At 41.5% G+C, this 27,500-nt stretch overlaps 2 protein-coding genes across 3 annotated transcripts in view; both read right to left on the minus strand.

The window, feature by feature from the left end:
• The window catches only part of LOC135211035 (NADH-cytochrome b5 reductase 3-like), a 113,274-nt gene that overhangs the window by 75,035 nt on the left and 10,739 nt on the right, over positions 1-27,500 (minus strand). The gene's annotated exons all lie outside the window — the stretch shown is intronic.
• LOC135211034 (elongator complex protein 3) overlaps positions 14,274-27,500 on the minus strand; it is a 146,227-nt gene continuing 133,000 nt past the window's right edge. Inside the window, exons 4-8 of the mRNA XM_064244069.1 lie at positions 27,131-27,348; positions 25,365-25,497; positions 23,824-23,951; positions 23,404-23,585; positions 14,274-14,493 (exon numbers count right to left, since the gene is read on the minus strand). Of these exons, the coding sequence (XP_064100139.1) occupies positions 14,420-14,493; positions 23,404-23,585; positions 23,824-23,951; positions 25,365-25,497; positions 27,131-27,348 (735 nt within the window). The 3' untranslated portion in view covers positions 14,274-14,419. The remainder of the gene's footprint in view (positions 14,494-23,403; positions 23,586-23,823; positions 23,952-25,364; positions 25,498-27,130; positions 27,349-27,500) is intronic.

Here is a 27,500-nt window from a genome sequence, read left to right on the forward strand (position 1 = left end):
TTCTTCCGTCAAAAACAAGACCTCTTCTAGATCCTGTTTGCGTGACCAATTGCTTGAGAGGAAGAACTGAAGTGGTCGGAGGTGCAACCTTCCCAGAGAAACAAACTTCTCCAGTGAGGAAATGGTCCCCAGCAGACTCATCCATTTCCCTCACCGAGCATGTTTCCTTCCCTAGAAAGGCAGCACTTTGTCCAGGCATTGAAGTTGTCGCCCCTGGGACGGAAAAAGCCCGAAAAGCCACTGAGTCCATCTGAATCCCCAGATAGACTAAGGATTGAAGAAGGAGTCAGATGCGACTTCTCGAGATTCACCAGAAGTCCCAGGGACTTCGCTAACGACAGAGTCGTGTGAAGGTCCTTCAGACACCTGTCTTGCGATGAGGCTCGAATAAGCCAGTCGTCTAGGTAGAGAGAGATCCTTATTTCCGCAAGATGGAGCCACCTCGCAACGTTCTTCATAAGAACGGTGAACACCATCGGCGCCGTGCTGAGACCGAAGCAGAGTAGCCCTGAATTGGAAAATCTTCCCTTTCAGGACAAACCGCAGGTATTTCCTTGATCGTGGGGATGGATGGGGACGTGAAAGTATGCGTCCTGAAGGTCTAACGCGACCATCCAATCCCCGGTCTTAAAGCTGCAAGCACGGATTGAGGTGTCTCCATCTTGAACTTCTGCTTGGTAACGAAGCGATTTAGACTGCTGACATCCAGAACGGGCGCCACCACCCCCTGACTGCTTCGGCACTAGGAACAGACGGTTGTAAACCCGGACCCCGAACTCCGGTCGAAGACCTGTTCCACTGCCTGCTTCTCGATCATTTGATCTAGTAGATCGTGAAGCACTTTCTGCTTTTCTCCCTGATACGACGGAGACAAATCCTTTGGTGTCGAAGACAGCGGGGGTAACATCAGGAAAGGAATTCTGTACCCCTTCTTGACGATGTCCAGAGACCAAGCGTCGGCACCTCTCTCTTCCCAAGCTTTCGCGAAATGTAGAAGCCTGGCTCCTACCGGTGTCTGAAGGACTTCCCTCTCACTTCTTGCTCTTGGAAGGAGCGGGAGTCTTGCCTCTGAAAGAGCCTCTTCCTCGAGGGGCTGGCTTCGAGGAAGAAGCGGATCGAAGGGCTTCGACTTCTTCAAAGCAGAGGACCCAGAAGACAAAGAGTAGTAGGCTTCCTAGAAGACTGTGCCAGAAGGTCTTGAGTTGCTTTCTCCTGGAGACTGGCAGCTATGTCCTTTACCATAGACTGGGGGAAGAATGTTCTGAGAAAGGAGCGAAAAGAAGATCCGCTTTTTGCGCTGGTGAGACCGACTTTGCAGTAAATTGCAAAAAAGTGCTCTCTTAAGCAGTCCCGTGCTGAATGAGCAGCCAATTCCTCAGAACCATCCCTGACGGCCTTGTCCATGCAAGACAATACACTGGACAGCTCCCCCAGACTGATGGAATCAGAACTCCTGGACCTGGCATCCAATACTCCCAGGCACCAGTCAAGAAAATTAAAGACCATCTAGTGTCCTGAAGAGGCCTTAAGGTGAAAGTCTACTCGCTATGTGTCCACGAGACCTTCGAGGAAGACAAAAAAGATCTTCTGGTGGCGTCTACAATGCTACCAAAGTCTCCTTGAGCTGAGGCTGGAAGCTTAACTCCGACGTTTTCTCCCGTCTCATACCACATACCAGCTTTGCCACCGAGTCTTGAAGGTGGTAAGCGAAAGAAGTCTTGCCTGAAGCTTTCCTCTTTTCCATCCAATCATGGACCTTTCTAAAAGCTTGCTTCGTAGAAAGCGACTTCTTCATTCTCACAAAGCCCGAGATCTTAGCAGCTTTGGAAGACGAAAACTGAGAGGGAGGAGTACGTGGAGCTTCAGGTTGGTAAAGTGTCTGCAAAGACTGACTGAAGAATAAACGAGTCAAAACCTTGTAGTCCGTCGAAACTGGAGCCAACTGCTGTTCTTCGTCCACTTCGACGAAAGCGTCACTAAACTTCCTCTTCAGACACTGGAGAAGTCGGAGGAAGTAAAGAAGAATCCCGAGCTTTCTCAAAAGAGAAAGAACGGCGAACAGGAAGGGTTCCCCGCCTCCGCTTGTGCTTGCGGAAGTGGAAAACTGACGTCCGTAGGCGCGCGTTTGGCGTCCGAAGCCAATCTACTGGCGCCGACAGAAGCGCGCTCAAACGCCGCAGGTGTACACCTGGCGTCCACTGTGCGCGCTGAGCGCCCACCGATTGGTGCGCGCCGATCTCCATGAATGCGCCGCCGAGCGTCCCACTGGTTGCGCGCCCGATGCGTCCCACTAAAAACTCGCTGAGCGTCCACTGGCGCTCGCGAAACTTGCACCGAGTCACGTTCGGCGTCCTACGAAAGCGCGTTTGACTTTCACAGAAGCGCGCTCGGCATCTAAAGAAACTCGCTTCTTATCCACAAGTTTCGTAGCAGCGGAAACAACCCGCTTCACGAGAGCGAGGAAAACGAATTTCTCGCCTCCTCTAGAAAGTTTGCTTGGGGAGCAGGAACGAAAACGCTAGATGGAGACTCCAAACGGGATGGAGAGAGACGAGCGAGGAGAGGGAGGGAGGAGAACGCCTCGACCTCTTCACAGGAAGATTGTCATCCTTCTTACGGCGACGTGGAACAGTCTCTCTCGAAGGAAAAACATCTCGAAGTTGCTGCTGAAGAGACTGGAGAATCTTGCTTGTAGGTGAAGCCTCCTTTTCTGGGGAGGGGCTGATCCTGTGAGCAGGAGAGTGGCGAGGGGACGCCTTCTTGCTACTCCCAGGAACCGCCGCTTCACGCACCTTAGAGCGACTGCGGCGCTCGAAAGAAACATCTAGGGAAGACTCCGCCTCCGAATAATCCTTACGCTTCTTCTGCGGAGGAAAAGCAGCAAAACGCACTATCAGGCGACAAGCAAAGTTCCGGAGAACAACTTGGACGTGAAGAGTCCCGAACGCGAGCCGTCCTTTTCAGCGGACGTGATGCGGTATGAGAGCTCCACCCCTTGCGCGGGGAGGAAGCTTCAGAAGAAGAAAAGCACTCCTTGAGAAGACGTGCACGCGCACGTTCTCCTTGGCAGTCTGGGTATGTTCGTCAGAAGCTGCCGAAGGCACGCCAGATCGGTGGGGGTTCCTCGTAACCCCCTCCTTCGACTTTCGACATGCTCTCTCCCCGTAATCTGGGAGTCAAGCAGAGGTCTAGTCTAGAGGCGGAATGAGGCCGATCTGACGCACCCTCCACTACACAAGGGGCACTTTCACTGCACTTCTCTTCACTTTTGCCCTCCAGAGCTAACACTTTTTGAATTCTAAGTTACGAATCGATTCAAGAAAATAGCGATAATGTATTACCTTCTACCGACACTGTCTCAGGGGCCGGAGGCAACACTACAGGGGTAGGAGCATAATCTACAGAAGAGGGTTATCAGGAGAATAATTTAAATCTTGCCTACCTGAAACACTCCTGGAGGAAGACCTCCTTAACCTATCTCGCTCAAGTTTCTTAAGATAGGTTTCATACGCCTTCCATTCCGACTCTGTTAGTCTTTCACACTCCTTACAACGACTTTCAAACGTACATTCATTCCCCCTGCAAACTTTACAAACAGAATGTGGGTCTACTGAAGCTTTCAGTAGCCTACCTCTACATTCAGACATGGAACAAAATCTAGCGCTAGCAGAACTAGACCCTGACATCTTGATCAAAGAAAAATCAATACCAAATTCAAATCAAACCAAAGTCAACGTGTGCCAAGCCACCGATCCAATTCAGATACCAAAGAAAACCAAAAGGGATACTCAAGTAGCTAGTAAGTTTCCAAAATCTGGACGGAGGTGCTGCAAACAGGTGTTTCCAGCACCGGCGACAGAAAAATTATGAATAGAAAATGGGAATGATTCCTGATACCCCCGCCTCCCAGCGGCGGGAATGGGTACTAACCACCTGACTCCCACTGCGTGTGTCGTAAGTGTTTAAATTTCTGTCGGATTCGGAAAAATACAGCTATATATATATCTGACAGGTAAGTTTCATGAACAAATGCACTTTTTGTGATAGGGTAAAACATCACAGCAGGCCAAACAGGCCACCTACATTCAACGCTTGCCACCCTCCGAAAAAGTTCATTATAACGTGTCCTGACACCGGAGATGGGCATCAGTCGCGACTTGTTGTTGGTGAGAAACGGAGCTAAAGACCTCTACTCTCCTTTCGAAGTAAGTATTTTCTCCAAAGTTAGAAATTAAGGCCAAATTTTAAGATTTAAACAGAGGGTAGTGAAAAGGGTGGCTACGGCAGTGGAAATCTCACCAAAACGCTTTAGAAATTTTTACTTACAACTAAAAATGTTTCGAAGATTGACGCCATCTTGATGTTTACGGAGTCGCTTGTGTCAACAAACTTCCCATTTCCTGTGCTAAATCTGCACACCACTTGTTCCCATAGACGCTGGGGCACTTTCATCACAACAATCGTAAACCAACCTCTTACCAGCACTTATTCAAGGGGACTACGGCATTCTTTGCGGCATTTTGCGCTCTTCAATTGTTTATCAGTGTTGTCAATTGGTATGTGTTTACCCTCCAAACTAGGTATAGACTTACACAAAACCGGGGAAATAAGTGAAATTAGCGTATCTATTTGTATTATATATACGTACATATTACAGCAATTTTATCATTACTGCATTACTATGACAACTAGAATTCATCGAAACAGTTTGTAAATGCATCGGCGTATGTGTGACGCTCCACTAGATTGGCAACGATGAGTCATTTTTCCTCACGTCGTCTGCTCGTAAGTATACATCCGAAACATTTGTAATTTTGGGGGTTAATTTGGTTGCAAAAAAAGGGATAATAGACATGAATTAAATAAACATTTTGAAGTAAAGTTAAACTAAATATTGAGTAAAGTAAACAATTAAGGGAATAAAGCTTTGCATCTCATAATCAGTATTGTCGTCTGCTGCTCGTAACTGTGTTTGCGGAGTGAGTGCTTAGGAACCAGGAACCACAGCGTGCTTCAAGTGCACTGTGGAGTGAATTAAGACCAAAATGTGTATAATTACAATCAAATAAGCACTGTGGAGTTTCAGTTGTGATGGCAGTAAGGATAAAAACCACCGATTACAAGGTAAGAATGAATTCAGTTCCAACCATAACCCCGGGAATAACAAGTTCCATACTTTCACTAATATAGGCAACAAAATGTTGTTTTATTGTGCTGATTACAACTGCAATCTTGAGTAAGATCAATAAACGTTACATATATACGCTAACATTGTTCAAATGAGTGCTGGGAAGGCTGGGGAAAGATGGTGGCCGTCACTGATGAGAACCTTCCATGCAAAACGTAGCCGCCATATTGGATTTCAAAACTGCCTTGAAAACATATTTTACGAAGAGCTCACATGCTTATTTTAGTTGTATGGGGCTTTCATATATCACATTATGTTGACGAAACTTCAGTCTTTTAAATGGTATGCTTAGAGTTGCAATTGTATTCTTGTTTCACCAATTAAATATCGAGTGAATAAGACCCGTCCACCGTGATGAGGGTTGGCCTGCCGTGGTGTTCTACCCTAGATCTATTAAAAAAACCAAGGTATGAAAATTTGTAGTGGGTTTTCCTTGAGTTTTCACTAACAAAATAAGGCTGTTTTTAGCGTTTTTATAGGGGTTCCAAACATTCGCAGGTTCTAACTACTATTCACGGGTCTGGCACGCATCCCCCACGAATACTGGGGGATAAATTAGGTAGTTAAACCGTGCCACAGGCCAGCTTTAATAAACCGCTGCCCCCGCCCCCGCCCCCGCCCCGTCCCCCCGCCACCCGTGGGACCCCATTATTGTTATATAGGCTAAGGGGGGGATAGGGTTAAATACATCTAAAAATATTTATTAAAACCCGAATTTATATAAAAAAACGTTAAAAATCGATAAAATATATAATATAATCATAGGTATACCTACTACTAGTACTAGCCTAGGTAGGTAGGTACCTAGTAGTAATTTCTACGGCGAAATATTGGTAGCCTAGGCCTATTTACTTGGCTTATAACGACATCTTCCTAAGTATTTACTTAATCAAGTAATCTTGTCTATTATTAACATTTAAATACCTCAATTCCTCGATTGCTAATTTGAAGAAAAAATGCCGGTTTGTGTTAGCACGGGCTCCTACTCGTCAAAAACCTGCTAATTGACTGACTGGTTTGTGTTTTTGTAGTATTAGTAGTAGTAGTAGGTGGGATATGCCTTTGAAACGGCTCCCTTGCTTCTTATATTCCTCCTTTGTATGTGTTTGTTTGAGCTTCTTCTCTCTGATATACCACATTTCTTTTATAAAATCTTTCTTATTCTCCACTTACTCCCTCAGTAAAACTACTAATTCCTCTTTATTTTCTTGATATGGTTGCTGCATAAAGCTATATCTATTTCTAATTTCATTGTATGCTGGACAGTAAAGTAAGAAATGTTCTAAATTTTCATTTTGTTCCTCACAGTATAAACATTTTGTATCTTCTCCTTTTATCCTATTTCTATCATTTAATCCTAGTATACCTAGTCTGGCCCTACTTTCTTCTCTTGTGTTTTCTTTATATTTTCTGTAGATTCTTAACGTTGACTTTTCATTCATTTCTTTCTGCCATGTTTTTCTGTCCCAATTGTTTATTATTTCTCTTAACTGTTTGTCTTTAACTTCTTCAATTTTACTTAAGTTTATGTTTACTTCTTTCATATACTCTTTTACTTGCATTATCCAGGATTTTTTTTTTTTTTTTCATACTGATCCATGGTTATCTCATAGAGGGGCCTATTTCCACTACTCTTCAGTGTATGTTTCAGGTAGAATAGTTTATTCTTGATATCTCTTAAGTGGCAGGAAGAGGCCCCTATTTCAGGTCTTAACGCACAACTTGCTGTGTAACTTGGCGCTTTCAAAATTGCTCTATATACTTTATTGTCTATCTTCTGACATTCATTTATAGTTTTCTTGTCAAGTTTCATGACTTCCATTGCATGCATGAAAGATGGCATCACTAGTCCTTTCCAGTACAATTTTCCTATTTTTACTCTGCTACAGCTTTTATTGATGACTGCATTAGCCATATTTGCCATCTGCTTTGCTTTAATTTGGCCCCTTTTTATCTGTTCTCTGAAGCAGTCTTTCATGTTGTTGATTGTTACTCCTAGGTATTTAATATTCTTAACTATTTTTATTCCTTCTATGTGCTCCATATTCTCCACATCATCGATACTGTACCAGTCATTGTATATTAGTATATTACCCTTGTCCTTGTTTATGTTTAGGCCACATTCACTTGCGATTTCCATATGGGTTTTTATTGATTTTGTTATTTCTTCTAGTGTGTGTCCTAGTATTAATCCGTCGTCTGCATATAATAGTGCCACTATCCTTATTACTTCATTTCTAAAACCTTCTGTTGTATTTTCTAAGTTTTCTATTATCAGGTACGTTATTAGTAGAAAGAATATGGTTGAGCCATTGCATCCCTGTCTTATTCCATTGGTTACATTTAGCCCTTTTTGTTTTATATTGTTAAGGCATAGGCTTGTTACATCATTTGTATATATCTTTGCAACTGCATTTACGTATTACTTCTGCATGCAGCCTATATTTCATCATGACCTCAACTAGCTTTTTTCTATTAACTGAGTCAAATGCTTTTTGGAAATCTATTGATACTACAAATAATGGGTCCTTTCTTCTGTACATTTCTTGTATGCAGTATTGTAAGATATATAAATTAACGATTCCTCTCCTTTATTCGGTAAAGCCTGATTGCAGTTCATTCTTTTTTCCTATATTTCTAATATGTTTTTCTATTTTGGTTCTCAGGATCCCCATTTAAATTTTATATGATGCATTTGTTAGAGCAATTGGCCTTAGATCTCTGACTGTGGGGTTTTGTTTTTTGGGCATAAGTGTTGTTTTTTTACTTAAACCAGCTTCTCTGCGTTTTCCTACCCTTCAGTATGCTGTTTAAACATTCTGCCAATTCTTTTTGAAGGTTGTTACTTTGCAAGAGTAGTTTGAACAGAACTGGCTTCATTCCCTCTGGCCCTGGTGCTTTATTTGCCTTCATTTTCTCAAGTTGATTTTTTACATCTTCTGTTATGTTGATATCTTCCATGGGTCTAATCTCTGTCTCTGTTAGGTCATACACTCCATGCATATGTTCCCTTGAAGATATATGGCATTTCATCTGCTGTCCTAATCTTTTCACTATTTCTTCCATGTCATATTTGTACTGTTCTTTCTTGCTTTCATTCCATATCTCTCCCATTTTGTTTTCTTCTTTTTGGTATATTGTTTCCCAGAATTTTACCAGCTCTTTCCCTAGGGTTTCGTCCTTCATCTCTTGCTTATTTTCATCGAATATTCTTATCCATTCTTTTTCTGATGTGGTCTTTCCTCTCAGCATGTCTATATATTCCCAGATTTTCCTGTGTCTGTTTTTATCATTCATTATCTCATTTCTAATCTTTTCTTCATATTCTTCATATGCTTTCTTTATTATTATCTGTACTTTTTGTTTTTGTTTAAGATATGCTTCTTCAGAGTATCTTTTTTCTTCTATTCTTGTGGCTTTCCTTTTTAATTTGTTATATATCCTTCTTTGGCTTATTTCTTTCTTTATTTCTTTGGTGACCTATACTGGTTCTATTTCTTCTTGCTTTCCTGTCTTTAACCTTCTTTTGATTATCTTCTCTAGGTTATTTGTTTTCGCTTCACTCATTGTTCCTTCCAACTGGGTTAGATCTCCTTTTCTGTCTTGTTGGCTTACTTTTTACTCTATATATTCAAGGTATTTCCTGGTAGACTCTTCTGTAACTTTCAAATATTTGATTTCTTTTGTTTCATTTCTGAATGTTTTCCTTACTTTAGTGTTCATTCTGAATTGGACCTTTATGAGGTGATGGTCTGATAGGTCATATTCATATTTTTTTTCCCTCATCTATCTCCATACATTCATAGTTTTTATACATATTTTGGTTGACTAGGGCAAAGTCTATAGTGCTGTTCTCCTCTACTCCAGGTTATCTCTCCTTTGCAGCTGGGATCTCCATTTAATAGCGTTAGGTCATATTTTTCCATTAGGACCATAACATATTTTCCATTTTGGTCAAGTTCTTGTGTCCCCATGAAACCTAAATGCCCATTGAAATCCCCAAGGACAATAGTAGTAGTAGTAGTAGTGGGTGGGATATGCCTTTGAAACGGCTCCCTTGCTTCTTTTATTCCTCCTTTGTTTGTGTTTGCTTGAGCTTCTTCTCTCTGAAATACCACATTTCTTTTATAAAATCTTTCCGATTCTCCACTTCCTCCCTCATTAGTACTACCAATAAGATTATATTTGCTACTAATTCCTCTTTATTTTCTTGATATGGTTGCTGCATAAAGCTATATCTATTTCTAATTTCATTGTATGCTGGACAGTAAAGTAAGAAATGTTCCAAATTTTCATTTTGTTCCTCACAGTATGAACATTTTGTATCTTCTCCTTTTATCCTATTTCTATCACAATCACAGGCAGGTCTGTATTATTAGTAGTAATTGACGGGATTTTGCTTTTAAACGGCTCCTCCCTCCCTTGCTCCTATTTATTCCTTTACTTGTGTTTAAGTTTAATATCTCCGTAATTTTATGTACACATTTTTAAAATTCCTTCCTATTATCGATCTTTCAAACGATAGATCTGGAGACAGTAAGATGATATATATATATAACTATATATATATATATATTTATTATCCCAGTAATTTTATATAAATATATACATTTTTTTTTCATTCCTTCTTATTATCTATTTTTCAAACATTAGATTTAGAGACAGTAAGATGATATCTATCAATTTCTCTTTATGTATTTCCTTCATATGGCTACCGAGCGAATCTATTTCTATTTCATGATGTTACTATATATGCTAAACATTAAAGTAGGAGATAATCTTTTAAGTTTTTATTTTGTTTTTTCACAGCACAGACATTTTGTATCTCCCCCTATTAACCTATTTCTATTGTTTAATTCCAGTATGCCTATAATATATTCCTATCATTTAATTCCTGTATGCCTATAACCTATATAATTTAATTCCAGTATGCCTATAACCTATTCCTATCATTTAATTCCAGTATGTCTATAATTTAATTCCAGTATGCCTATAACCTATTCCTATCAATTACTTCCAGTATGCCTATAACCTATTCCTACCGTTTGATTCCAGTATGCCTATAACCTATTCCTATCAATTAATTCCAGTATGCCTATAACCTATTCCTATCGTTTAATTCCAGTATGCCTATAACATATTCCTATCAATTAATTCCAGTATGCCTATAACCTATTCCTATCGTTTAATTCCAGTATGCCTATAACCTATTCCTATCAATTAATTCCAGTACGCCTATAACCTATTCCTATCGTTTAATTCCAGTATGCCTAATCTATCCCTATTGATCAGCACTATCTTTTCAGTATTATAGTTCTAGGTTTCTTCTCCTATGTTGCCCTTATAAACTCTCTCTACATTTTTTAGCTTGTCTAGTTCATTCCTTTTCCTCAAATGTGCTTTTTTTTTGTCTAAGTTATTTATCATTTCTTCTAACTGCTTACCTTTAAGTGAATCAGTTTCACTTAAATTTGTTTAATTCTTTTAGACTCTTTTATTTGTAAAAATTCCAAGGTTTTTTCTCATTTTCATACTAGTCTATCTTTATCTTTTATAAGAGCCAATTATGCACACTCTCTAATGTGTGCTTCAGATAAAAGTTTATCTATCAAATCCCTTGATTGGCACGAAGAGGGCCCTATTTCAGATCGTAATGTAGCCTGCAACTTGCATACATGTTAACATTTGTGCCTTTAGTAGTCCTAAAAGCTTCATTATCTTTCTTGCAGTTCATTTTTGTTGAACTTCATTACTTCCATGAATGTCATCATCAATCTCTTCCATTATGGTTTCCCTACCATCACCCTGCATTGACTTTATGACAAAGTTAGCTATATGGTTTGATTTCATTTGTTCCTTGAAGCAATCTTTTATGTTATTAGGTGTCACACCCAGATTTTCTATCTGTTTTGCTAACTTTATTCCTCGGTGGACTGCATTTTCTCCAATTCTTCTATATTGTAAAAGTCAAGTATAATAATTGCTTTTATCCTTTTATTTGGGCCACTAAACACAAAAACTTTTACGGCTTTTACTATTTCTTCCAAAGAATGTCTTAGGATAACTCTACCATCTGTAAAGAAGTATTTCACAATCCTTAACATTTCATTTCTAAATCCTATCATTGTGTTTACTAACTTTTCAGTGATAAACCCAGTTACAAAAAGAAGAATAGGGTGATCTATTGCACCCCTGCCTCATGCCATTTGTTACATTTAGTGGAATGGAATTGAATAGAAAATTCAGGCTAAAGGCCAAGCATGGGGCCTATGAGGTCATTTAGCACCGAAATGGAAATTGAGAGTAAAACGGTTTGAAAGGTATAACAGGAGGAAAACCTTGCACTACACTATAAATCAATTGTTAGGATAGGCAAGATGAAATAAAGAGAATATAAACAAAGGTACGTACAGTAAAATGAATGAAAAGGGTTGTAGCTAGGGGCTAAAGGGATGCTGTCATTAAGTATACCTACAGTGCACCATATAAGGTGCACTGACAGCACTACCCCTGTATGTGAGGTTTGTTTGTTTATTTGTTTGTATGGTGTTTTTATGTTGCATGGAACCAGTGATTATTCAGCAACGGGACCAACGGCTTCATGTGACTTCCGAACAATGTCGAGAATGAACTTCTATCACCAGAAATACACATCTCTCACCCCTCAATGAAATGCCTGAGAATCGAACTCGCGGCCACCGAGGTAGCACGCCAACCCCACGCCACTGAGGCGCTTGTATGGGAGGTGCAAACCACATGGACATACGTAGTCATGACCTTGTATGAGCTGCTGTTAAGTACAGCATCATGGAAAGTGCACAAATCATTATACATCAGGCAAACATTGATAAAAATCAATGGAAACAAGTACAAACTTCCTCTGTACATGAGATGAACTGTTCCTCCTTACTCAATGGGCCACATTGGTGTACATTCTATGTACCGTAAATATTTTCAATCATCAAATTATTGCTACATAAGCATTTAGATGAATCTGTAGAGATAAAAAATATATTGCTGGAAGCCTTAGTATTTTCCTGTAAGTACCTACTATAGATATTAAAATCTTGTGTAACTTTTTCCAATTCATTTATGTAATAAAATTAAATGGTAAGTAATGCAGCTAACAACACCATATCTGCATATTCTCTATCAGAGAGAGGGAGAGAGAGAGAGTGCTATACACTAGTCATAAGATTACAGCAATTTTTGTATTGGAAACTACATATGTGAGTGTACAAACAAAATACAATTGTACATTATAACAGTCTAGTATCTGCATTCTTAGCATACGTACTTATGTGCACAAGTCAGGTTTTCGGAAACAAGCAAGAGGGAAAAGAAAGGGAAGCTAAAGGGATCCAACCAATCACTCAGTACTTAAAAAAAAATTGACAAACACCCTAAAACTAAAGATGGTGATCAGCTGGGCATAACTTCAACAAGCAGGTTGAAAACTACATAATACTTTCAGTCTCAAAAATATGATCCACATCCTATCCCAAGAGGCTCAATTACTGATTCAGCATTTCATTTACAATCATCTTCAGCTGATTGCTAGTAAAAATAAATCCAAAGTCAAGCCCCAGTTCAGGAAACAGATCTAATGGATTTTGGATTAGGGCCTGATAAAGCCCCAGTTCAGGAAACAGATAATAATGGAGACGTTGAGTTATGGCCTGACCTCATCGCAGATAGTTTGACAACATTTTGTATCATTAGGTGTATCAAATTCTGAAGTAATGTTATAGACTAGTACTAAGATCATTCCTAAAGATGAGAAGAGTAATTCTTCCTCAGAGATTTTTATCTTCTCTAAGTCAGTAAACAACAGAGAGAAACATTACCGTGACTGCCTTGTGTGGAGTAAGGTAAAGAAAGAAGCCACACCTTACAAGGAATAATGGCTGTACGTATGCCATTTGTGCAAAACTGGAAATACTTTGCTCAAGGCTCCCAAAACATGAAAGCAGCGTACATCATCAAATGAAAATGAAAAGAGCTAGACCAGTCACTTCATGGGTATAAAGTAGATTATGGGTGAGACGAGGGGGTGGAGAGCAATTTCATCAAGACTGCTGGATGTTATTTTGCAATGTGCAACAAGAGGGCTGCAATTTCAGAGAGACAAGAGTGTTCTAGGAGATCAATGCAATGGTAATTTTCTTGGAATGATAAAGCTATTAAGTAAATATAATAGGATAACTAATAAATATTTAGCAAAGGTTAAAAATTAGAACCAAATGCACACATATACAAGGCCATGCTCATTACTTAACACGGCAGATCCAAAATTAATACTATACGTATTGAAATAGGACCTAAAAGGTTGTCATATTTAAAGCAATTAAGGGTAGCTCTTGTGCCCATCATATTTTGGTTGACCAACTTATGAAAGTATCACTTTCAAAACTAAGAATTTCAGTAGTACTATTGAAGGCTTTCCAGTTGCATCTCCTGATCAGGATAAATTCAGCCTTTAAAAACAACAGACACTAATGCACTGATTAAAGTTCTGAAACACTCTTTCTTATCCAACAAAAGATAAGATCAAGGGGGTTTTCTCATGGTGTTATCTATAAGACTATGGTTTCAAAGAGGAATATAATCTGCTCTTCACCAGGTCACTCAGCAAAAGGATTTGGTATAGATACTCCAGGAAAGCTTAAAAGGACTTCCTCTGACTTCTCTACCTCCTCATGCATTACAGAATATCCCTCTCCAAGGAGGAAAAATCAAGGGTTTATCGTTTGTGGCTAACCTTGCACTGAGGACGCAACTCCAGGTTGCCGATTATATGACACATAAATACAAGGTGGTTTTATTTCTTTGCATAAAGAGTATCAGTTGTGGGACAAGACATGCTACCAAGAAGAATTAGTAGAAGACCTCTCCAACATTACTAGAACGAAGAGAAATAAAAAAAAAATACATACTAACAATTCAACTGCATCTGGTGAAGACAGAGTGAAAGTAAAGGAAATTCGTAAATGAAATCATAACCAAACAATGAACTTTATCAAAAGGGAGCATTCATTAGACCTTTGCATAATGTAAGAAAATTCCAAGTAAATAAAGTAATAACAGACCATCTTGGGAATATATATTTCAGAATTATCAACAGAATGTTTTGTCCTCTATTATGCTTTACAATAAATAAACTTCCATTAAAACAATAATGTTCAATAAAGGAGCTTAATGTCAGAGGAGACGCCTTCAACGCTGCAAACTTCACAAGCTCTTAGACATGTAAGGCCCATCCAATTCATAGCCCAGTTTTCGGTAGTAGTTACGGGTGCCTACCCCTGAAAGCAGAGTTGTAGTTAATTTGTGAGCTATAAGCCATGGTGTGCGACAACTTAAACATACCGAAATATAAACAGAGGCTAGACTATTTTTCATGGCTGATTCAGTTAACATGCATCTTATTCTAAGCTCCTGAGTTATTGCTCATGTAATAAAAAAAAAATGTGTTCCTCTTTTCAAGAAAAGCAGAATACAACAAGAGTTCGTCAGTGAATATCTGAGTCAATTCCAATGTTCTACAGCAGACTGTACATAATTGGGTGAGCTGCTCATGGGATAAAATATATTAATCTTTACATGCAGAGCCAGTGGAATGACTCACTTAGGTATATGGTCTCCTGAATACTGTCAAGTTGAATTACATCCCTTTCAACATTTCAAAATGCTATCTTAGGTAGATTAAATAAAAAAGCTCTTAAACAGATATAGCCAGAATCGAATGGAAAGCATGTATCTAGTGTGGATGGATGGATAACCATGTAAGTTATTTAGGACCCTAAGACCTACACCTGGCCTGAGAAAGCCAACCAATGGCTTGGTAACTGAGAGGCATGGCAGGTAACCAGCGAACCTTTCACAAAAACTAGAATGCCATGATAGTACTGAATATGTGTGACCTTTTACAAGCTTTTATTTAAAGGATTCTGATATACTATAGGTAGTATATAGGTCTTTTCTGGGCTCAGCTCGTGTCGGCCTATGAAAGGATCCTTAATATCATTCTTTCTAGGTAAAATTAATCTAAAATTACCAGAGAAAAACAAAATTAAGAAAATGTCAGTAAAACTGACTCGCTCACTCTTAAAAAGAAGTGTCGGTATGGCAATAGGGGCGAGTGGGAACACTACCACGAGACATTCACCAATTAGAACTTCCAATCAGAATCCCCACAAGAGAGAGCTGATACCAACGGGCGATGCGGCCGCTACTACTACTACTAGAGGACACCACGGACAACAGCGCCCCTAGCGGACATCCTTAATCATTAGCGCCAGCGTTCGGACGCATTTTCTTGTGCTTGTGCTATTTCACGAGGATTTATATCACCATCCATCATGGAACGTTCTGCCATCGCAACGGCTAAGTTAAGTGCCTCATAAGTAATGTTTTACTGTATTTTAGTCTTCCGGGAACCAGTATTTTCCTTCTAATAGGTCATATACGGTTTCCCGGTTGTCTCGTGGCGGCGCCATGCTGCCTCGTTAAGAATTCCCGGTCCTCCATACTGGGACTTCTTATACTTATGGGCTTACTATATCACGTTCATCGTTTTTTACATCGAGTTTTAGCTAGGTTAGCCCTTTTACCATTTCTCTTAGTTTGGTATTTAGGGCTATTCTATGTTCCAGCCCAGCATCCCGGCTCTTGCTCTTCATCGGCTATCGCTGGCTCCGAGTAGGCTTCTGTTCCTCGGAACAGTTTGCCTCCTCCTGGGCTTCTTTTTCTTCTACTATAAGTGTCTTTTCCATCTTTACGATGTAAATTTAGTTCTATTTAGGGTGTTAGGCTTGCCTAGGTGCATGTCCCATGTATTGGTACAGCCTGGTTCACGTGGCCCTCCCACGGTTGTGTTGCTTCGCGGCTTAGGCCACTTGCGGTCACGTGTTCCATCGCACCTTCCCCTTCCCCTTCCCTCCCTACCAGGTATAGGGAGGCGCTGGGGGACTCCTTGGTTGTCATGACAACCTCAGTTGCCTTCCTCCCTCTCTCTCTGAGGAGGCCAGGGGTTCCTCCCAGCGGGGGGTATAGGGCGACCACTCATAGGGTACCGGGTCTCCGAGCGGGTAGTTGTTGGGACGGGGAGGAGTAGGCCACCCCCCCCCCTCTCTCTCTCCCGCCGTGTTACGCCGAGACCCTCCCCCCCCTTCCCCAGTTGCTCAGCCACCTTCCCTTTCTATAACGAACGGAGCCTTCCGCCGCAGCCGGGGCACCTTTGGTTATAGATTACTGGCTCCGCCAGCGGGCGGGGTGGTCACTACTAGTGGTCGGTTGCTTGCCTACTATATCCTTACATCTCTCCCCCGCTACCGGAAGGGAGCTTGCTTCTTACCCGGGCACTCTTCTAGTAGACGGGTGGGGAAAGGTTTGATAATTATTGTTATTTTTAAGGATATACCCTAATTTTACGATGATTTGTTTATTTTTATTATTCATATGTATACCATCCCCGCCATTATCCGTCGTGGTTTCATTTTACCACCACACCTGGTTGGATTCTATCTCTTGTCTCCGCCGTAGCCTAGGACAACCAACCATTTTACTACCACACGTATTATGGCGGGGCTCTGGTTTAATCTAACTTTCTCGCTCCGGCACCAGCGGAGCAACTGTTAGGCTGTAAGTGTTCTCCTGATACTTATGTATCTTTCCACTTACAGGCTACCAACTGTCAGGTCCTGGGATGCAACGCGACGTTGTACGACCCCTGCGGCCACGATGAGTGCAGGTCTCACGCTCCATGTGCCACGCCGTACAACGATATGATCGTCTGGCACCCGGAAGCCTGCGCCATCTGCTACGACCTAGTCAGTCAGCTGGTGGAGGGGGTAAGTCGATTATAGACTTCTTTATCATTTTACTAACAACTCTTAGACATAAGTTTGTTAACCCCGTTCCGCCATTAGAAGCTCATTTCGCCTTTTCTTTCAGGCTGCTGGTGTGAGGGAGGTCGCCCTTGCAACCCTGAAAGCGTGGGTAGGCGGCTTCGGGAAGAACGCCGCCAAAGGCCAGCCTTACATTTTAGACAAGAAGCTGGCCGTCCAGATCTTCCCCGGGGGCAAGTCAACAGGGTATGTTGACCCCTTATCCGCAGCCCCTCTCATAGCCTCCATCCAGCAAGAGATGCAGCAATCTTTCGGGGTCGTAGCCACACAGGAGTCGGTCCCGGACGTCGCTACCCTGGACCTCAACATTGAGCCTATGGCGGTAGGTGCGGAGGATTTGTTGGTTGAGGTAGGTGTGTCGGGCGCCCAAGGTCTTTCCTTGGGCGCTCCTGGATCTTCTCCTGTCCCTTCTTCAAGTGCTTCTTTCCAAGGCTTTGTGGGATCTGAGATCCCTACCCGCTCTCCCGCTCTCTCTGTACCCCCAAAGGTGAAGGGACAGAGAGAACCGAAGACCCTAGTTAAGACGACTTCTAAGAAGTCGTCTTCGTCTTCTTCAGCTAAGAAGTCTTCGACTTCTTACGCTGACGCGGTGAAGGCCAAGCCGAGCTCTTCTTACTCGAAGAGCTCTAGAAGCAAGTCTTCTAAGAAAAAGGCTCGCGCTCCCACCGAGCCAATGCCTTCTCCGGCCTCCACCGCATCCACTCCGGTAACGCCGGTTGGAGGAGCGGGACCCAGCACCTTTGATCCCACTGCTTTCTCAGCAGTGGTGATGCAACAGGTGGGTGAGATGGTCGGCTCTCAAGTCTCCGCCCTGGGGACAAAGTTTGAGCAGATGTTCGCACAACTGTCGAGCACTCTGTCTCAATCAGGCCAGTCCATCCAAGATCTCTCTAACAGAGTTAGAGAGAATGAGGACCGAGTAGCTGGGCTCTCTCAGGTCCCCCTTCCAGTCTCCCCAGTAACAAGTGCTGGTATTTTCCAGCTTCCACCATATGATTCACTACCAGCTTTCTCTATGGAGAACCCATGGAGAGTAGCCGCTTACGCTCCGTTTAAGGATGGTATGATCTCTATCCCGGAGTGTGGAACTCGAAGGATTGAGGACTTAGAGTTTTATCCTCCGGGTTTGACGCAGCCTTTCATTGGCTATGCTAGGCTGACCGTAGCGGCGCTTACTAGGGAAGACAAGATCTCTAGGGAGAATGTTCTCTACAGTAGGGATCATGCTCAACGTGAATGGGTTCACTGCCTTGAGGACTGGGAGTGTACAAACACCAAGCTCCAGGCCTATAAGAGTCCTTTCACTATTTTTGCGACGGAAGAGGAGGCTTCTCTTCCGTTCGCTACAAAAATAGTAGAGACGACTCTTCAGGCAGTCCTCAAGGATGAGCCCATGCCACAGCTAAGGGAGGCAGAGTCTACTTCTCCGCTCTTCCCAGCTTTTGGAGAATTGTGGGAGAACTTGCCAGCCATGTTCACGCTTGGTAAGCTCAAACCGGACTGCGCCATGGACCAGTTCGGCGAAAAGCTCCCAAGGCTGCTTGATTCCTTGATTCAGGCGGAGTTCGACGCGCGAACTAGGTTTGGCAGGTCCCTCAACTCGCTGATCATAACAGAGATGGCTGCTCTCTCGTATGGCACGGAACCTCTGTTTAAGATCTTGGCCAAATCCCAGCTTCAGACGGTTCAGACGGATGCTTTCGACTTCTTCCAAGCTAGGAGGAATTGCCGAAAGCACGTTCTGCAGGAGTGCACTATTAGGCACGAGCCTAATAGACTCCTGGCTTCTAGCATGTGGGGAGCGGATCTCTTCCCAGAGTCCGCTGTAAATGAAGTACACCACGAGGCGGCTAGGCTCAACCAGAGCCTTAGAGCTAGGTGGGGTATTTCATCTAAGAGGAAGCAAGAATCCGTCCCCACTGCTGGTAAGAAACCAAAGAAGTCTGGTAAAAGGTTCCAGCCTTACCAGAAACACCAGCAACAGCAGCAATTTGTTCAGGCCGTCCCGGTTACCCAACAGGGACAACCTGCTACTTCTAAGCAGAACCAGCCCATCCTCCTGCTGTCTCCTCAATCACAACCTTCGACCTCCTACGCACTCTCGCCGGCCTTCAACCCTACGTATGAAGGTCAGGGCTACCCTCCCTTTAACAGACAATCGAGAGGTAGGGCGAGAGGCTACTTTCGCCAGCGTGGCGCAGGGAGGGCGACAAGGAGTAAGCAGTTCAGAGGAGGGCGTGGTGGTCAACCCGCCCATCAACAATGAGGCTCCCCAGGTAGGAGGGAGGCTGTTCCTCTTCCGTCACAGGTGGGGGTTCAGCAATTGGGCACAGAGCATAGTGTCCAAAGGATTGGGTTGGAGTTGGATCAAAGATCCTCCTCCAATCAAATCATTCCGCCAAATACCATCAAAGGAATTGACAGATTATGCGGAGGAACTCCTTCAGAAAGGAGCTATTGCGAGAGTCAAGCATCTAAAATTTCAAGGTCGCTTATTCAGCGTGCCAAAGAAAGGCTCAACAAAAAGAAGGGTAATCTTAGACTTAAACTCTTTCATTCGTTGCGACAAGTTCAAGATGCTTACCCTCTCGCAAGTAAGGACCTTACTTCCGCGTGGAGCCGTCACATGCTCCATCGATCTTACAGACGCATACTATCATATCCCTATAGCCAGACACTTCCGCCCATTCCTAGGATTCAGGCTAGGAAATCAGACATTCTCATTCAAAGTGATGCCCTTCGGTCTGAATGTAGCCCCCAGGGTATTCACGAAAATAGCAGAAGTGGTTGTGCAGCAATTGAGAACTCAGGGAATCATGGTAGCAGCATACCTCGACGATTGGTTGATCTGGGCACCAACAGTCGAGGAATGTCTCAAAGCCACCAAAAAGGTAGTTCACTTTCTGGAACATCTGGGGTTCCAGATAAACAAAACGAAATCCAGACTTACCCCGGAGTCTCGTTTTCAGTGGCTGGGAATCCAATGGGATTTGTCTTCCCACAATCTGTCAATTCCAGTGGCCAAACGGAAGGAAATAGCAAAATCTGTCAGACAATTTCTCAAATGCAAACAAACATCAAGGAGAAGCCAGGAAAGAATCCTAGGGTCCCTTCAGTTTGCTTCGGTGACAGATATCCTCCTGAAAGCAAGGCTAAAAGATATAAATCGAGTTTGGCGATCGAGAGCAAACACCAAATCTCGAGACAAGTTGTCAGTAATTCCACAGATCCTTCGCAATCAACTCCGTCCATGGTCAAAAGTAAAGAACTTAGCCAAGCGGGTACCCCTTCAATATCCCTTCCAGTGTTAACCATTCACACGGATGCCTCCCTGTCCGGGTGGGGGGGATATTCTCAGTTCAAACAGGTTCAGGGGACTTGGTCAGTTCAATTTCGCCAGCTCCACATAAACGTTCTGGAAGCAATGGCAGTATTTCTTACCTTGAAGAGACTGCTTCCCCCGAAAAAGTCTCATCTAAGGCTAGTTTTGGACAGTGCAGTGGTAGTTCATTGCATCAACAGGGGAGGGTCCAAATCCAAGCATGTGAACCATGTCATGATAGCCATCTTTGCCCTAGCAAACAAACACAAATGGCATCTGTCCGCCACTCACCTGGCGGGGGTAAGAAATGTGATAGCAGACGCTTTGTCCCGGTCAGTCCCTCTGGAATCAGAATGGTCCCTAGACGACGGGTCATTCCAGTGGATATGCCGGAGAGTCCCAGGTCTCCAAGTAGATCTCTTCGCCTCACAAGCGAACCACAAGCTCCCTTGCTATGTGGCCCCCAACCTGGACCCTCTGGCTTATGCCACGGACGCCCTGTCGTTAGATTGGGATCAGTGGAGAAAAATTTATGTTTTTCCTCCAGTGAATCTTCTCTTGAAAGTCTTAAGCAAGCTGAGGACTTTCAAGGGAACAGTAGCTCTGATTGCACCGGACTGGCCCAAGAGCAACTGGTATCCTCTTCTTCTGGAATTGGGTCTCCGACCTCAACGGATTCCCAATCCCAAGCTGTCACAATCAGTACAAATGAGGACTGTGTTCGCTTCCTCAGGAATTCTTCAGACCCTAACTTTATGGACTTCATGAAGTTTGCGGCTAATAAAGATGCTAATATTGATCCACAAAATATTCTCTTCCTAGAATCAGATAAGAGAGAGTCAACTATTAGACAATATGACTCAGCTGTTAAAAAATTAGCATCCTTCCTGAAAGAATCAAACACTACAACCATGACAGTTAATCTAGCTATATCCTTTTTCAGATCCTTGTTTGAAAAAGGTTTAGCAGCTAGCACTATTACTACTCATAAATCGGCTTTGAAGAAGATCTTTCAGTTAGGTTTTCAGATAGATCTGACTGAATCTTATTTCACGTCTATTCCTAAAGCCTGTGCTAGACTTAGACCTTCTCAAAGGCCTACTGCAGTTTCATGGTTCTTAAATGATGTCCTCAAACTAGCTTCAGATACTGACAACTCGTCTTGTACATTCATAATGCTTCTTAGAAAGACATTATTCTTATTAATCCTAGCTTCAGGAGCTAGAATTTCAGAACTGTCGGCTCTATCCAGAGATGCGGGTCATGTGGAATTCCTCCCCTCAGGAGAAGTTCTGCTTGCTCCGGATCGTAGTTTCTTGGCTAAAAATGAGGATCCTCTTGCAAGGTGGGCCCCTTGGAAAGTCATCCCACTTCCGCAAGACCCTTCTCTTTGCCCAGTATCAACTTTAAGAGCCTTTCTATCTCGTACATCCTCAAGATCCTCAGGTCCTCTCTTCATGAGAGAAAAAGGTGGTACTTTGTCAGTAAAAGGTATTAGACAACAAAATCCTTTACTTCATTAAACAAGCCAATCCTGATTCATTCCCAAAAGCACATGACATCAGGGGAGTAGCCACCTCAATTAATTACTTTCAACATATGAACTTTGAGGATCTTAAAAAGTATACTGGATGGAAATCTCCGACAGTCTTTAAACGTCATTATCTAAAGTCCTTGGAATCTTTAAAATTTTCAGCAGTAGCAGCGGGAAACATTGTTTCTCCTGATACTGTATAGTAGTTGTAGTACAGATCCAGGTCTCCTTTCTACCTACCTCATCCAACATGCCTCACCCTATCGCCATGCTACTCGGATATCCTAGCCTTAGCCGCTGAAATCATATTAGTGGATTGTCCCTTATTTTTTTTGCTAGGGACATCCACACTTTGTACTGATAATGTACTTCAGTGTACCTACCCTTATTTTTATGCTAGGGTAGGACACAATGTGTTTGTATATTTTGTAAATAAGTTATCTAAGTAAATCTATTTTGTTAAAATTACACTGCATTATTATAATTTACTGTGTTTACTGTAATTTTAAGTACTTTACATTACTAACTTTCTTTTATGTTACTGTTTAGAATAAGTTAGACTTAAGTACTTAGTTTATATGCTGTAATTGATTTACTTATATTATATCCCTCATTTTACAACTGCTTTTCATTTGGCCTTTTTTTTCCCATCTTGTCTGTTTCTCTGGTACTCTTTCATAGGCCGACACGAGCTGAGCCCAGAAAAGGGATTTTGACGAAGGAAAAATCTATTTCTGGGTGATTGGCTCGTGTCGCCCTATGAAACCCACCCTGTATTGTCTGCCCCCCCCTGCAGGACAAGATGTTTTTAGATTAAGGATGTCCGCTAGGGGCGCTGTTGTCCGTGGCGTCCTCTAGTAGTAGTAGTAGCGGCCGCATCGCCCGTTGGTATCAGCTCTCTCTTGTGGGGATTCTGATTGGAAGTTCTAATTGGTGAATGTCTCGTGGTAGTGTTCCCACTCGCCCCTATTGCCATACCGACACTTCTTTTTAAGAGTGAGCGAGTCAGTTTTACTGACATTTTCTTAATTTTGTTTTTCTCTGGTAATTTTAGATTAATTTTACCTAGAAAGAATGATATTAAGGATCCTTTCATAGGGCGACACGAGCCAATCACCCAGAAATAGATTTTTCCTTCGTCAAAATCCCTTTTATCAGATAACTTCCTATGCCCAAGGAACATTCAAAAGTATATGGTCATGATGATTCCATATGCTTATGTCAGCTACTAGACTGTGAAATGTTAGAAGTGGAATTTGGATAATTACTAAAATATATATGAAATACAAGTTTCCCTTAGTGTGATAGAGCCTACGAGGATTTTTAGGTGACCCAGTACGAAAGTATGCCAAAGCATCTCAAGATATGTACTACAAAACATTACTTATCTCTTTAAATTTCTTAATGTAATTCACAAGAGTACAACCAAAACATTCTTTAGTATTCTCACCTGATATCACAGCAATTTTCTTGGATCCATGTTCCTCCCTCGCAATTCTCTCCGCCTCCTCCATGAGCAACATGCCAAAGCCCTGATGCTGGAATTTTCGTGGATCGCGGGAACTGACAGGTACAACAGAGCCATATACATGAAGCTCTCTAACAATTGAGACCCCTCCGACTAATTCAGGTCTGAAACACAAGATAATTTTGAGGGAGAGAGAGCGAGAGAGAGTGTGTCTGACACATTTAAAGACCTTCAGTAAGTGTTATGAGCAATGGATTTGAATGAAAAAAATCAATTCTGTTTTTATTCTAAATGAATTTTGTATTCTTTAAGGGAATAAACTTAATCATATGCCGAAAATGAATAAAATTTATTACTTTTATTGTAGTACACCTGTAATCTATATTCAACTCAACAACATACCTGAACGTCTGATCAGAGCATTTTCTCAGTCGCAAAAGTCCTACTAAGATATCCTGTTCAGGATCTTCGTACGACAGAAAAGTTTCCCATCCACCATTTGCTGTGTAATCTCGTCGGATTAATTCCACCTGTTAAATTGAAAGTAAAAAGTAATATGGAATTACAAATAGCCTTGTATCTAGGGAGTCGGAATGCATCTTTTCTGTTTCAGTTCATATCTGCAGAAAGAAATATCACAAATGTAAAATAAATTGAAACATTTGTATCACAGATATTGTAGCAAAATACCTATGTCTTGTCCAGTTTTCTTCCATTTCACCTTCTGCATATTTGTATCCCCATTTTTATTCAAATCATGCTCATTCCCATTGGTATCTCACCTTAAAACACCCACGTTTACCATTTTATCTACTTTGAAAAGTACATGTGCCTCGAAGACAGCATACATTCTTGGGGATGTCAAATCTAGAATACCTTTGTTTAAATTCCCAGAGCAAAGTTCTTTTAAGTAGAAGCTTGCCTTAGCCTTTCTTCAAATGGAAGATAAAAGTAGGTTTAGTGTATTGTCTTTAGAAGTGTCAGATATTCTTTTTACCCTTCATATCCCACCAGGGAGGTTACCCTCTCTGTTAATGTTGACAGAAAGGAGAGATTGGAATATGCAGGATGTGAAAACATGAAAATTCCATTGTCATACTGGTTCAACCATCTGGTAGCTTCCAACATAACAACAATAAACAAGGAACTGATCAGGGCTGGAGAAACCTGTTCCAGTTTGCGGTTGTTCTCCTTAATGAGATGGTCCTCCAACACTGTTTTTGAAAGGAGTTTGGGTTTGTGTACAGCTTCAGGTGTTTGACCTCTGCTCTTGTCCTTTGCAATTAATAAGGCGTGAATTTTTACACTATCACACCAAAACAAGTTGTTGGCTAGAAACACTACTGTACTAGTTAATACTATATTTCCAGCAAGAAGTACAAGCCTAAAGATTTTAAAATTGTTACTTAAAATACTAATCTCTGACACTTTCCCTTGAACTTTGAAATTTTTCTACAGAATAATGCATGCACACTGCTTCCTGTCTTCAGTTGTTCCCAACTGCTTCTTTCAGTGAGACATCTAACCTCTCTAACTTTATACTGCCCTGTCTTCATTTCTCATTTAAAAACAAATCCTTTGGAGAGGCCTATGAGAGTCCAAGAATGTGAAGAAGGGGTCTCATTAAAGTACTTTACAATAATCCAGCTGGAACTGGAAAATAGCATTTAGACCAAAGGCCAAGTCCTGGGACCTACAATGAGGTCATTCAATGCTGAAACACTTGTCAGGAAAGGGTGAAAAGTAAAATGGAAGAAACAGAATATGAACAGAGGTACAGTAAGGGGAGGTACAGTAAAAGATAGGGGGTTGAAGAGACAGCAATCATTACAGTGCATTGAGTGAGGTATACTGATGGCACTATTCCCCTAAGGAGTATAATGACCTCCTGATCAACGGCTTACCAGAAAATTTTTTCATAAAGTACACTTATTTCAACTTACCTCATATGGTCGGACTTTGTGGTGAATCTCTTGAATTCCCACTTCGCGTGTGCGAACATCTCTACACACAGTTCCCAGATCTTTCATGCGGGCCAGTGCCAACTCCCTCAAGTTGCCATGTTCAACTCCAGAACTAAACACAAAATAATTTACCATATAACTTTACAAGATCTAAAATATCTTTATCTACACTTATAAAATAAAGCGGTCATAATGGTCTAAACAGGTCCTTTGCCACTAAATGCTCCAATACTACTTGTTGAGCTTTCATGTGAAATGTTGTGCAAGTTCATTGTGGGTCTGTAAACAAAAACCAAAATATTCCATACCAATGCTGAGAAGTAAATTCAAATACCCTGCTGGTGAATTACAACGGTTATTCACCAACAGTCACAAGAACAAGTAGCAAGGTAGGGGATTTGGGTTAGTACTGTGTACCTACCAATAACAGCACCACAAACCTGATGATGCTTCCATTCTCTGCCAATCTGCATTAATGAGAAACATTCCCTCCCACCCACCATCCAACGACCCAATCCTTTCTTTCTTTCAACATAGCTCCTTGTGCTGTTACTGTGTGGTTTGTGATTCACAAGAAACTTGTATTTTATAACCTGGCAATTATTGCAGTGCCTAGTGCATAAAATACACTCAAAACATGGCATCTAATGATAGTGTAGTGTTAAAGGTATAGTAGGGATAATTGAAACCAGCACTGATGATGCTTTTGATGCTAACTGTTAAAAATTAATAGTTAAAAGATTCACATCCATAAAGAACAAGTGGCATAGGAGTGTTACTAATTTTAATCTATTGTTAGTGCACTTACAATGATGACTTTGGACTGTGATTCAAGTGGTAGAGATTATAAAAACAATGGTAAACACATATGATGAAAGCACAATTGAGCTCCTGAATGTTGTTGGTGAACATGCAAGAAACATTTGGGCATGTGCTATAGTTGGTGGTAGGCTACGTACCAAAGTGTTAGTGATACTGTACCTCTAAATATAACACTATTTTTAATAAGGTGGTCCATTTAAGGGAAAGACATTTCCAACAAAGGCAAGAAAAAGCTGAAAAGGAACTAAGAAAATCTGGCTAAGCCTATATAAAATGAGTCACCAACATAATGAGAGCCACAAAATATTTGCTCTCTTGAGTTGGAATTAACTAAAACACTTTAAAACTCAACTCAAACAAAGGCCAAACTTATTAACATGAGGAAATCTAATAAACTGAAACTGCATATGATAAATTAGTCCAATACAAACTACATATATTGATATCTGGACATGCTTCAAGGTATGGCAATGTTATTGTATCTAAAAATTTTATTCATCAGAGAATAAAGTTGAGAAGAATATTAGGAGTCAGGTGATAGGACAGAGATAAATAATCTTGGACATGGCCTTCACACAACTCTAGTGGCATGACAGTGTCAGCTCAGCTTCTCTAGACACCAGAAGAAAAGGAAGACCCTGACATAACCGAATAAAAACTAAGAGATATGAGGATGGAAATGAGAGATGTATGTAAGTGAAAGCACTAAAGAGTGGTGGAATTTCACAAACCCCTTTGTGTCACATGGCATTACAGTAGAGGGAATTATATGATTATTATTGTTAACTTATTTTTAGTTTTAACAGGCACTTGAAATTTATAAACATTTAGAGAGCTGAAGTGATAGCAAAAAATTACATTTTATCTAGTCTGATTTCTCCATACATCTTATACAAAATATAGAACACGGTAATAACACTTGCCTTACTAGCGGCATGGGGATGTCCCTCTGAACCCTGTACACACGCACCCACGGAGGTACAAGGGACAGAATTGTAGCAACCAAATCAACCAATGTATTAGGTGGGTAACTCTTGTATCTCCCAGTTTTCCAAAGCTCGTACAAACCGGTACCTCTTATAACAAGAGTTGGGTAAATTTTCAGGCCATCTGCTCTGAATGCAGGATTTTCAAAGAATTCCTGTAAATAATAATGTCAGAAAGTGACACACTCAAATACGTAAGACACACACATAAGAGAGTACAGTAGTGAAAAAAATATGACTGCATGCAGACTTATGACTACAGTGGGTAAAACAGTTCTGGGTTTAGGACCAGGTAGAGTTAAAAGCC

The sequence above is a fragment of the Macrobrachium nipponense genome, chromosome 4, assembly GCF_015104395.2.
Source record: "Macrobrachium nipponense isolate FS-2020 chromosome 4, ASM1510439v2, whole genome shotgun sequence".
NCBI lineage: Eukaryota > Metazoa > Arthropoda > Malacostraca > Decapoda > Palaemonidae > Macrobrachium > Macrobrachium nipponense.